The sequence below is a fragment of the Rhinopithecus bieti genome, unplaced genomic scaffold, assembly GCF_001698545.2.
Source record: "Rhinopithecus bieti isolate Rb0 unplaced genomic scaffold, ASM169854v2 scaffold_42772, whole genome shotgun sequence".
Lineage (NCBI taxonomy): Eukaryota > Metazoa > Chordata > Mammalia > Primates > Cercopithecidae > Rhinopithecus > Rhinopithecus bieti.
In genome coordinates this window covers 2,758,065-2,770,400 of record NW_016818842.1, presented here as the reverse complement: position 1 = coordinate 2,770,400, position 12,336 = coordinate 2,758,065, and the positions used below count along the sequence as shown (strand labels likewise).

General features: G+C 44.9%; 1 protein-coding gene across 1 annotated transcript in view; it reads left to right on the top strand.

Annotated features, from left to right (window-relative positions):
• Positions 1–2,003: 2,003 nt before the first annotated feature.
• The window catches only part of BAZ1B (bromodomain adjacent to zinc finger domain 1B), a gene marked incomplete at its 5' end in the record, with an annotated part of 74,298 nt that continues 63,965 nt past the window's right edge, over positions 2,004–12,336 (top strand). The window contains 2 exon segments of the mRNA XM_017857654.1: positions 2,004–2,134; positions 4,383–4,527. Coding sequence (XP_017713143.1) covers positions 2,004–2,134; positions 4,383–4,527 — 276 coding nt within the window.

The following is a 12,336-nucleotide window of genomic DNA, read 5'->3' as shown; positions in this document are numbered from 1 at the left end:
CTTGAGCTCAGGAGATCCCGGCCAGCCTTGTCTCTAAAAACAAAAATTAGAATATTTGTTTAGTTGTTAGGTAGTATTGTAGAGGAAGCTGTTTAAATACTTTTATTTCAACCACTATAAAACGTGTCTTTTGGAATATACAGGTATTGTTTGCTAATTTATGTCAGTTGATTTTCTTACATAGCATCTGTTGCTGTGCATAAAAGTACATTAGTTACTTGCCATTTGAATTTGAAAGTGGCTGGTTGATGGTGAATTCCAGTTGGTTTTGTGTGGAAAGTTGCCATATTTACTCTACCAACTTTATGTTTTCTTTCCCTCATCTCCCTCACGAAGACCGTCTAAATGGCTAGTAAATGATCTTCTGACTCTAAATATTATTGGAGACATCATAGAGACTAAATAAATATTATATCAAAAGTACTTTTTGGAATACTTTTAAGTATTTTATGAAATTTATTTTTTAAACCAGGGGTATCCAATCTTTTGACCACATTGAAATAAGAATTGTCTCAGGCCACACATAAAATACACTAACACTAACAATAGTTGATCAGTTAAAAAAAAAAATCACAAAAATCTCATAATTTTTTCCCCCAAGGATGGGGTCTCGCTCTGTTGCCCAGGCTGGAGTGCAGTGGCGTGATTTCAGCTCACTGCAAGCTCCGCCTCCCAGGTTCAGGCCATTCTCCTGCCTCGGCCTCCTGAGTAGCTGGGACTACAGGTGCCTGCCACCACACCCAGCTAATTTTTTAATTTTTATTTTTAGTAGAGACAGGGTTTCACTGTGTTAGCCAGGATGGTCTCTATCTCCTCATCTTGTGATCTGCCCACCTCAGCCTCCCAAAGTGCTAGGATTTAAGGTGTGAGCTACCGCACCCGGCCAAAAACTCATAATGTTGTAAGAAACTTTACGAACTTGTGTTGGGCTGTATTGAAAGCCGTCCTGGGCCGTAGATTGGACAAGATTGTAAATCCTAAAAAGTAACATGTTTCCAAGGTGGACTGGAGGGCTGTGGGTAAATGGATCATTCAACATATGCTCAAGGTTATTCCAAACTGCCTGTGAGACTGTGGCCTAGTCATCTCATTTTACTGTAGACCGATTACTTTTTTTTTTTAAATGGAAGTGCAACGTACTGATTTTCTTTTTTTTTTTTTTTTTTGGAGATGGAGTTTTGCTCTTGTTGCCCAGGCTGGAGTGCAGTGGCACCATCTCGGCTCACTGCAACCTCCGCCTCCCGGGTTCAAGCAATTCTCCTGCCTCAGCCTCCCGAGTAGCTGGGATTACAGGTATGTGCCACCAAGCCCGGCTAATTTTTTTTTTTTTTTTTTTGGATTTTTAGTGGAGACGGGGTTTCTCCATGTTGGTCAGGCTGGTCTCGAACTTCTGATCTCAGGTGATCTGCCTGCCTTGGACTCCCAAAGTGCTGGGATTACAGGTGTGAGCCACTGCGCCCGGCAGTGGACTGACTCTTAAACTTGCTGACTATCTGAGTTTTCTAAAAATTTTACTTACCTTCTATTGTTATACCTTTACTTTTCTTATGAGTTTTAGTACATCTTAAGTCTTGTGTAATGAAACTTTGGTGAATTGAGGAAATTACATTTGTACTAAAATACTAGTTTTTTTTGTAAAACATGAGCAACCGTTTTATTATTTATTATTTTATTTTTTGTAGAGACGAGGTCTCCCCAGCTGGTCTCGAACTCCTGGTCTCAAGTGATTGTCTCTCCTTGGCCTCTCAAAATGCTGAGATTAGAGGCGTGATCATCCCAGTCTGTAAATCCCATGCAGGCGCCCAGCCCATGACAATCCATTCTCATCATACTTCAGTCTTAGTCATTTTGCTTTGGGCCCTGATTCAGCTTAAATACCCCAGTTCCATTTTTATCCTCTCATGCTACACATTTTAAAAAGGATACTGTAGATTTTTTTCTATATATAAGTATCTTATGGGTATGGGTTAGTTATCTCTGTTGCTTGCATATTGTTTTCCTGAACTGCTGCCTGCAGAGAGTACGAAGCCCGCTTGGAAAGGTACAGTGAGCGCATTTGGACGTGCAAGAGTACTGGAAGCAGTCAGCTAACACACAAGGAAGCCTGGGAGGAAGAACAGGAAGTTGCTGAGCTGTAAGTAATAGAAGTATTGCCCTTTGCCACCATCTTCACATTGTTAGGAAAAGAGGGAATATTAATCCTAAAGCAGTATGTGTATTTAAGTTTATGGGGCACAAATTGGACTGTATTACATTGGTATACTGTATGGGTTTCTGGGTTCCTTTGCGTAGTGGCATTTTGCCAGTAGCAATGTGGAATATTTATTTAGTTATATATGCACTTGTTTAGGTATTTACCAGGCCTTTGAGTGTTCCTGCTCCATGCTTTCACCTTGCAAGTACTCTGGTAATGTGGTTTCTTTTTTTATTTTCTTTTTTTTGAGACGGAGTATCGCTTTCATCCAGGCTGGAGTGCGGTGGCATGATCTCGGCTCACTGCAAGCTCTGCCTCCTGGGTTCAAGTGATTCCCCTGCCTCAGCCTCCCGAGTAGCTGGGACTACAGGTGCCCACCACCACGCCCGGCTAATTTTTTGTATTTTTAGTAGAGACAGGGTTTCACCATGTTAGCCAGGATGGTCTCAATCTCCTGACCTTGTGATCCATCTGCCTTGGCCTCCCAAAGTGATGGGATTACAGTCCTGAGCCACCGCCCCGGTGTTATTTATTTATTTATTTTTTGAGACAGTCTCCCTCTGTCGCCCAGCCTGGAGTTCAGTGGTGCGATCTCGACTCATCTGCAGGCTCCGCCTCCTGGGTTCACGCCATTCTCCTGCCTCAGCCTCCTGAGTAGCTGGCACTACAGGCACCTGCCACCACGCCTGGCTAATTTTTTTTTTTTTTTTTGTATTTTTAGTAGAGACGGGGTTTCACCATGTTAGCCAGGGTGGTCTCTATATCCTGACCTCGTGATCCGCCTGCTTCTGCCTCCCAAAGTGCTGGGATTGCAGGCGTGAGCCACCGCGCTCGGCCTTATTCTTATTTTTATTTTTGGGATGGAGTTTCGCTCTGTTGCCCAGACTGGAGTGCAGGGGACGATTTCAACCCACTGCAACCTCTACCTCCTGGGTTCAAGCGATTCTCGTGCCTCAGCCTCCCGAGTAGCTGGATGTACAGACGCTCACCACCACGCCTGGCTAATTTTTCTATTTTTAGTAGAGATGGGGTTTCGCCATGTTAGCCAGGCTGATCTCGAACTCCTGACCTCAAGTGACCTGCTCACCTCAGCCTCCCAAAGTGCTGGGATTACAGATGTGAGCCACTATGCCCAGCCGGGTATGATAATTAAAATTTTTTTTTTTTTCTAATTTAGTAAGTGAAAAGCATTAAATCATTGCTGTCCTTTTGCAACAGCTCTGGTGTTCAAGTCATGTTTCCAATGTGTTAATGCTTCCTGGTTTCCTTTTTTTTTTTTAGAGGCACAGTTTCGCTCTTGCCCAGGCTGGAGTGCAGTGGCATGATCATAGCTCGTGGGATCAAGCCATCCTCTTTCCTCACTCAGCCTCTTAATGTAACTGGGACTGTAGGTGCATGCCACCTCACCCAGCTAATTATTTTAGTTTTGTATAGAGGCAGGGTCTCACTCTGTTGCCCAGGCTGGTCTCAGACTCCTGGGCTCAAGCAATCCTCCCACCTCTGCCTTCCAAAGTGCTAGAACCCACCATGTCCAGCAAACTGCATGGTTTTTTAAATCTTTGTATTCCCCAGTGCCTTGTGTATATTCGCTAAAGCAGTGTTGTTTTGCTGTGAACCTAAAACTTGTAAAATGTTGTCTTTTTTTTTTTTTTTTTTTGAGATGGAGTCTTGCTCTGTTGCCTAGGCTGGAGTCCAGTGGCCTGATCTTGGCTCACTGCAGCCTCCGCCTCCCATGTTCAAGTGATTCTCCTGCCTTAGCCTCCCAAGTAGCTGGGATTACAGACATATGCCACCACACCTGGCTAATTCTTGTATTTTGAGTAGAGACAGCGTTTTGCCATGTTGGCCAGGCTGGCCTTGAACTCATGATCTCAGGTGATCTGCCTGCCTTGGCCTCCCATAGTGCTGGTATTATAGGTGTGAGCCACCACACCTGGCCAAAAGTTAAGTCTTAAAAGAGGTTAGGTGCAGTGGTGCATGCCTGTGGTCCCAGCTACCTGAGAGGCTGAGGTTAGGAGGACTGAGCGCAGGAGGTGGAGGCTAGTGAGCTACGATTGTGCCACTGCACTCCAGCCTTGGTGACAGAGTGAGAAATGTTTGGAAAAGAAAGAAAAATGTTTGAATTGACTTGAATTAAATCTCTGGGTAAGTTTTTGTGTTTTCATAATAACTAATTACATTTATTTAGCTTGAAGGAGGAGTTTCCTGCCTGGTATGAGAAGCTTGTTCTGGAAATGGTTCACCATAACACAGCCTCTTTAGAGAAGTTGGTAGATACTGCTTGGTTGGAGATCATGACCAAATATGCTGTGGGAGAAGAGTGTGACTTCGAGGTGAGTGCCTGTTCATTTCTGATTGGACTTACCATCAGAATTAGAGCTGTTGGCCTAGGTTACAGAACACATTTCTACGTGTGTAAAACTGTTATGTGTAGTATTATATTTGATATCAAGTATTAATACTTGATGTTAATACTTGTGTGTTTTTTTGTTTTTGTTTTTTTGAGATGGAGTCTCACTCTGTCTCCGAGGCTAGAGTGCAGTGCGCGATCTTGGCTCACTGCAACCTCATTCTCCCATGTTCAAGTGATTCTCCCACCTAAACCTTCTGAGTAGCTGGGACTACAGCTGTGCACCACCACGCCCGTCTAATTTTTTTATGTTTTTGGTAGAGACAGGGTTTCACCATGTTGGCCAGGCTGGTCTTGAACTCCTGACTTCAGATGATCCGTCCACCTTGGCCTCCTATCAAGTATTATAAGGAATAAATTTTATTTTTATTTGTTTGTTTAGAGACAGGGTTTCGTTCTGTCACACAGTCTAGAGTGCAGTGGTGCAGTCATAGCTCGCTGTATATAGCCTTGGACTCCTTGGCTTACGCCATCCGCCCACCTTAGCCTTCTGAGTAGCTGGGACTGCAGGCATGTGCCATCATTCTTGGCCTTGAACCAAAGTTTAGAATCACATTCATCACCAAGAATGTTTTAGTATTGTAATAATTGCAACACTTTGTTGTACTAGTCTATCCTTGCTTTGTCTTTCTCATCCTTTTTTGATAATTCTGTTTTTTTGCCTTTTTGGTTTTGATTTTTCTTTTTTTTTTTATTTTTCGGAGATAGAGTCTTACTGGACTTGCTGGAATAGTGCAGTTTCGCGATCTTGGCTCATTGCAGCCTCCACCTCCCAGGCTCAGGCGATCCTCTCATGTCACCCTCCACATAGCCGGGACCACAGGTGTGTGCCACCATGCCCGACTAATTTTTGTATATTTTGTAGAGACGGGATTTCACCATGATGCTCCGACTGGTCTCTAACTCCTAATCTGTCCTCTTACCTTGGCCTCCCAAAGTGCTGGGATCATAGGCTTGAGCCACTGTGCCTGGCCCATGCAGTGGCCATGCTAGTCTTCTCCATATTATTCCAGTTTCATTATATGTGCTGGCAAAGTGAGCACATAATTCTTACTATGTTTAAAAGACTTTAAGATTTCTTTTTTTTTCCTGAGATGGAGTTTCGTTCTTGTTGCCCACGCTGGAGTGCAATGGCGTGGTCTCGGCTCATTGTAACCTTTGCCTCCCTGTTTCAAGTGATTCTCCTGCCTCAGCCTCCCGAGTAGCTGGGTTTACAGGTGCCCGCCACCATGCCCTGCTAATTTTTCATTTTTAGTAGAGATGGCATCTCTCCGTGTTGGTCAGGCTGGTCTTGAACTCCCGACCTCAGGCCTTGGCCTCCCAGAGTTGGGATTATAGGCGTGAGCCACCGCGCCCGACCTCAGACGTATAATCCAAGTCCTCGCTGTAATGAGAGTTGGACTTTCTCTACTTTTTTTTTTTTTTTTTTTTTTGAGACGAAGTCTTGCTCTGTTGCCCAGGCTGGTGTGCAGTGGCACGGTCTCGGCCCATTGCAAGCTCCGCCTCCCAGGTTCATGCCATTCTCCTGCTTCAGCCTCCCGAGTAGCTGGGACTACAGGTGCCTACCACCACAGCTGGCTAATTTTTTTGTATTTTTAGTAGAGATGGGGTTTCACTGTGTTAGCCAGGATGGTCTCCATCTCCAGACCTTGTGAACCGCCCGTCTCGGCCTCCCAAAGTGCTAGGATTACAGGCATGAGCACCACGCCCGGCCTTAAATTTATTTTTTAATTATCCAGCCAAAATAACTAAAGGGTAACTATTACAAAAGTGATACCTAACACCAAAGCAATCCCTGTGTATCTTTTAACAGCTGAAAGTAAGATTCAGGAGAAACAACTAAACAGTTGTTAAATATCTATCTGTATGTACTTGACACTGGGCTAATTGCTTTACATAATGTCTTGCAGAATTTGCACAGAAATCTTAAGGTGGTAGGCAGCCTTATACATTTAAATGGCATGTCGAGGTTGATATGTATCAGTTATGAGTGCACTCAGCCGTTATGTAGTGAAATTGTAGTAGTGGCCCGTATTTCTCAGACTTTGGTGTAATACTTAGCTACTGAAAATGCGTCCTTGGCTGGGCATGGTGGCTCAGGCCTGTAGTCCTAGCACTTTGGGAGACCAAGGTGGGCAGATCACCTGAGGTCAGGAGTTTGAGACCAGCCTGGCCAGCATGGCGATACCCTATGTCTCCAAAAAATACGAAAATTAGCTGGGTGTGGTAGTGCATGCCTGTAATCCCAGCTACTTGGGAGGCTGAGGTTGGAGAACTGCTTGAACTGTTCTTCGGCCCATTCCTTGAGGGTTCAGAAGGTCTAGGATAGACCTAACATTTTTCTTTTCTTTTCTTTTTTTTTTTTTTTTTTTTTTTGAGACGGAGTCTCGCTCTGCCGCCCAGGCTGGAGTGCAGTGGCCGGCTCTCAGCTCACTGCAAGCTCCGCCTCCCGGGTTCACGCCATTCTCCTGTCTCAGCCTCCCGAGTAGCTGGGACTACAGGCGCCCGCCTCGTCGCCCGGCTGGTTTTTTGTATTTTTTAGTAGAGACGGGGTTTCACCGTATTAGCCAGGATGGTCTCGATCTCCTGACCTTGTGATCCGCCCGTCTCGGCCTCCCAAAGTGCTGGGATTACAGGCTTGAGCCACCGCGCCCGGCGACCTAACATTTTTCAATTCTAACAATCTGCAGGGTGGTAGTGATGCTGTCACATGAGGTATAACACTTTTAGTAGTACTGGCTTAAACAAGGAGGACGTGATTATCTCACGTAGTAAGTCTTAGATAGTTCCAAGTTTGGCATAGAGACTGAATACTATTATCAAGGACCTAGACTTTCTCTGTCTTTCTGTTCTCTTCTTCTCAGTGTGTTGAGTTCTGGTCCTTAGCTTTGTTGTCCCTTGGTTGTGATAAAATGTGACTGTGTTCAGAGTGAGGGAATACTTATCAAAGCAGTCTAAGAAAATCTTTCCAGAAGTGTATCTGGAAAAGTCTTTCTTGAAGCATAAAATAGAAAGCTCCACCCTTTATCTTTACATGTTATTGGCTAGACCTTGGCTTATATAACCACCCAGAGCTGCAGCGGGGGCTGAGAGAGTATCTTCCTTTGTATTTAAGTCTCAAAAGAGACAGGCTGGCAAGAGAGAAAAGGGAGGGAATAATTTGGTAGCTAGCTCAGCAGCAGTTTATGTTACAATAACCAGTACATGATGGGGCCAAGATTCACACCTGTCTCTATGGTTTCAAAGTTCTTGTTCTTTCTTTGCTTCAGTAATTTACTTCTCTGACTCCTTTCTATCTCCTAGCTAGTTCTTTTTTATTTGTCATGTCTGGCAGTACTAGTAGGGTTTTTGTTTATTTGTTTTTTATTGAGACAGGGTCTTGCTGTGTCTTCCAGGCTGGAATGCAGTGGTGTGGTCGTAGCTCACTGCAGCCTCAGCCTCCCGGGCTCAAGCAATCCTCCCACCTTAGCCTCCCGAGTAGCTGGGACTGTAGGCACTCACAACCATGCCTAGCTAAGGCTTTTTTTTTTTTTTTTTTTTTTTTGAGATTGAGTCTAGCTGTCTCCCAGGCTGGAGTGCAGTAGCACCATCTCGGCTCACTGCAAGCTCCTCCTCCCAGGTTCACGCCTTTCTGGTGCCTCAGCCTCCCAAGTAACTGAGACTATAGGTGCCTGCCACTGCACCCAGCTAATTTTTTGTATTTTCAGTAGTGACAGGGTTTCACCATGTTAGCGAGCAGGATGGTCTCGATCTCCTGACCTCATGATCCACCTGCCTCTGCCTCCCAGAGTGCTGGGATTACAGGCGTGAGCCACCGTACCCGGCCAGTTTTTTATTTTTTATAGAGAAATGGGGCCTCACCATGTTGGCCAGGCTGGTCTCAGACTCCTGGGCTTATGTGATCCTCCCACCTTGGCCTCGCAAAATACTGAGATTACAGGCATGAATCACTGTGGCTGACCATTGTGGGTTCTAATCACATACTTTATATCAGTCAGTGTCCCAGCAGGAAATAGATGGTATACTCAAATGTAATTGAATTGAGCTTAATAAAGGGGCTGTTGACAGCACACAGCAGTCTGATCAGGGTTAAGGAAAACTTAACAAGGAAGGGTTAAGTACCTCATACCTATCAGCAGTTGGGGAAGACTTTATCATTTCTAAACCCCAAGGAAGCAGAGGGAGGGAGTGGGTACAGGAACTAGAAAAGAATAGCTGCTGTTGTTGAGGAGTACTTTGGTAGTGAGAGAAAACTGTAACTGTAACCAGCCTCCTAGGGAGGCATTTGGGAATAAAACACCCTAACGATGCTTTACTTCCATGTCCTGGTTTTCTGCTGATGCTCCCTATGAACTGAACTCACCAGAATCTAGTGGGCAATGGGAGTTTTGGTGGAGGCTGTAAAGGTCAGCCTATTTAAGCATAGAGCCAGGTAGAGAAGGATGGAAATGGATTTGACGTGGCAAAACGAAAATATTTTGTACACATCTGCAAGGTGAAAGAAGAAATGTTTGAGGGAAGATGGGCTGAACCCAGTGGCTCCTGCCTGTAATCCCAGTACTTTGGGAGGCTGAGAGAGAAGGATGGCTTGAAGCTAGGAGTTTGAGACCAGCCTGGGCAACATAGGGAGACCCTGTTTCTACAAAAAATAAAAATTGACTGTGTGTGGTAGTGCATGTCTGTAGTCCCAGCTACTTAGAAGACTGAGGCAGGAGGATTGCTTGAACCCAGGAGTTCAAGGCTACAGTGAACTATGATTACACCACTGTACTGCAGCCTGGGCAACATAGCAAGACCCTGTCTCAAAAAAAAAAATATGTTTGAGGAAAGGGAAGAGATACTAAGGAGCTATGTATGTCCATAAACATGAAAATATGTTTAAACTCATCAATAATGCAGGAAATCTAGTCGAAACCATAGTGAGATAATGTATACACATCAGATTAATAAAGAAAAAAAACTCACTGCCAAGTTTTGACAGGAATGTGGAATTGCTCATAGTGTAAATAGCACATTTATTTTGGTAAGCACTTGGCATTGCTGAAAACAATCGGATATTATATATTATACCCTTTGACTAAGGATTTTTTCTTGAGTATTTACCCTCAATTTTGCCGCAGGAGATTTGTGTAAGTATATTAATAGAATTGTTCGTAGTAGTCCGATGAGGAGATAACCCAAGTAGCCATCAGTAGTTGAATGGATAAACAAATTGTTAAGCCACAGAATACTCTATAGCAGAAAAAATGTGAACTTGAAAGAAGTCACAAAAGAATACAGTATGATTACATTTATAGAAGTCTCATCAAAGCAGGCAAAACTAACTAACTCAGAATGTTTGTTAGCACTGTCAGGAGGAGAGGAGAGGGTTGTTTCTACCTGAGCGTAGGCTTACTGGGAGATTCTGAGGTACTGTTAATATTCTTTTCTTTTTTGAGACAGGGTCTGGTTCTGTCACCTAGGCTGGAGTGCAGAGGCGCAACCTTGGCTCACTGCAACCTCCACTTTGCAGGCTCAAGCCATCCTCCCACCGCAGTCTCCCACGTAGCTGGGGCTGTAGCTATAGTGTCTGGCTAATTGTATTTTTTTCCCCCTCATCCTACAGTCCAAAGGCACTGGCTAATTTTTGTATTTTTTGTAGAGACAGGGTTTTGCCAACTTGCCAAGACTGATCTCGAACTCATGAGCTCAAGCGATCCTCCTGCTTTGGCCTCCCAAAGTGTTGGGATTACAGGTGTGAGCCACTGGGCCTGGCCTTTTTTTTTTTTTTTTTTTGAGACGGAGTCTCGCTCTATCGCCCAGGCTGGAGTGCATTGGCCGGATCTCAGCTCACTGCAATCTCTGCCTCCCGGTTTCACACCATTCTCCTGCCTCAGCCTCCCGAGCAGCTGGGACTACAGGTGCCCGCCACCTCTCCCGGCTAGTTTTTTGTATTTTTAGTAGAGACAGGGTTTCACCGTGTTAGCCAGGATGGTCTCGATCTCCTGACCTTGTGATCCACCCGTCTCGGCCTCCCAAAGTGCTGGGATTACAGGCTTGAGCCACCGCGCCCGGCTGGGTCTGGCCATTATTAATGTTAAGTACTTTAATCTGTATGGTGGGTACACAGGTGTTCATTATTTATAAAAACGTTTTGCACTCTTAAGTGTGATAAAAAATAAGAAGTAGATATGATGGACATTGGAAGGGTGCCACAAACATTGTCTCAAGCGCCATATAGAGGTATTTATTGATGACCTGCTATGTAGAGAGCATATTTTGGGTGCTGGAAAAACAGTGGTGACCAAAATCAACAGTTGTTTTGGGGTGTTTAGCATTGGTGATGAGGCCAGGTGTGGTGACTCACGCCTGTAATCCAAGCACTTTGGGAGGCCGAGGCAGACAGATCACGAGGTCAGGAGTTCGAGACCAGCCTGGCCAACGTAGTGAAACGCCGTCTCTACTGAACATACAAAAATTAGCCAGGCATGGTGGCACGTGCCTGTAGTCCCAGCTACTTGGGAGGCTGAGGCAGGAGAATCGCTTGAACCCAGGAGGTAGAGGTTGTAGTACGCCAAGATCGCACCACTGCCCTCCAGCCTGAGCGACAGAGCGAGACTACGTCCCAAAAAAAAAAAAAAAAAAAATTGGTGATGAGACTTATGAAAGAAAAGCACAGGATATTTATTGAAGTTTATAATCAGGGGAATCAGAATTGGTGTTGTCCTCCTCCTCTGAGGAGGCAACATTTAAAGTGAAACCTATAGGTTGAGTAGGATATATCCATGGGAGAAGGGGACATTGAGTATTTCAGGGAGAGAGAACAGGGTGTGTGAAGGCCCTTAGGCAAAAGGGAACTTGATGGTCAGGAACGGGGTTTCTCAATGTTAGCATTACAGACTTTAGGACAGATGATTCTAGTGGATGCTGTCCTGTGCATTGTAGGGTATTTAGCAGCATACCTGGCCTCTACCCTTTAGATGCCAGTAGCACCCGAGTTGTGAAAATCAGACATTGCCATATGTCTTGGGGAAAGGAAAAGAGGGATGACAGAATTACCCCTGTATTGTACTGGGAAAATCATTGTACTAGAAGAACAGAGAAAAATCAATGTGGCTAGACTATGTAAGGAGGGAGGATGGTGGCAATGGTAGTATCAGGTAGCCAAGGGCTAGATCTTGTATAGGTCCTCAAAGGTTAGGTCATGGTTTGAACTCTGTTGTTTTTGGTTTTTGATTTATCATAAGGCTTACTTTGCAAAACTGGTTTGAACTCTGTTTTTTTTTTGTTTTGTTTTGTTTTGTTTTGAGGCAGAGTTTTGCTTTTGTTGCCCAGGCTGGAGTGCAGTGGTGTGATAGCTCACTGCAACCTCCGCCTCCCTGGTTCAAGTGATTCTCCTGCCTCAGCCTCCTGAATAGCTGGGATTACAGGCGCCTGCCACCATGCCCGGCTAATTTTTGTATTTTTAGTAGAGACAGAGTTTCACCATGTTGGCCAGACTGGTCTCAAATTCCTGACTTCAGGTGACCCACCCACCTCGGCCTGCCAAAGTGCTAGGATTACAGGCATGAGCCACTGTGCCCGGCCTGATTTGAACGCTTTTTTTATTTTATTTTATTTTTTTTTTGAGACGGAGCCTCGCTGTGTCGCCCAGGCTGGAGTGCAGTGGCCGGATCTCAGCTCACTGCAAGCTCCGCCTCCCGGGTTCACACCATTCTCCTGCCTCAGCCTCCCGAGTAGCTGGGACTACAGG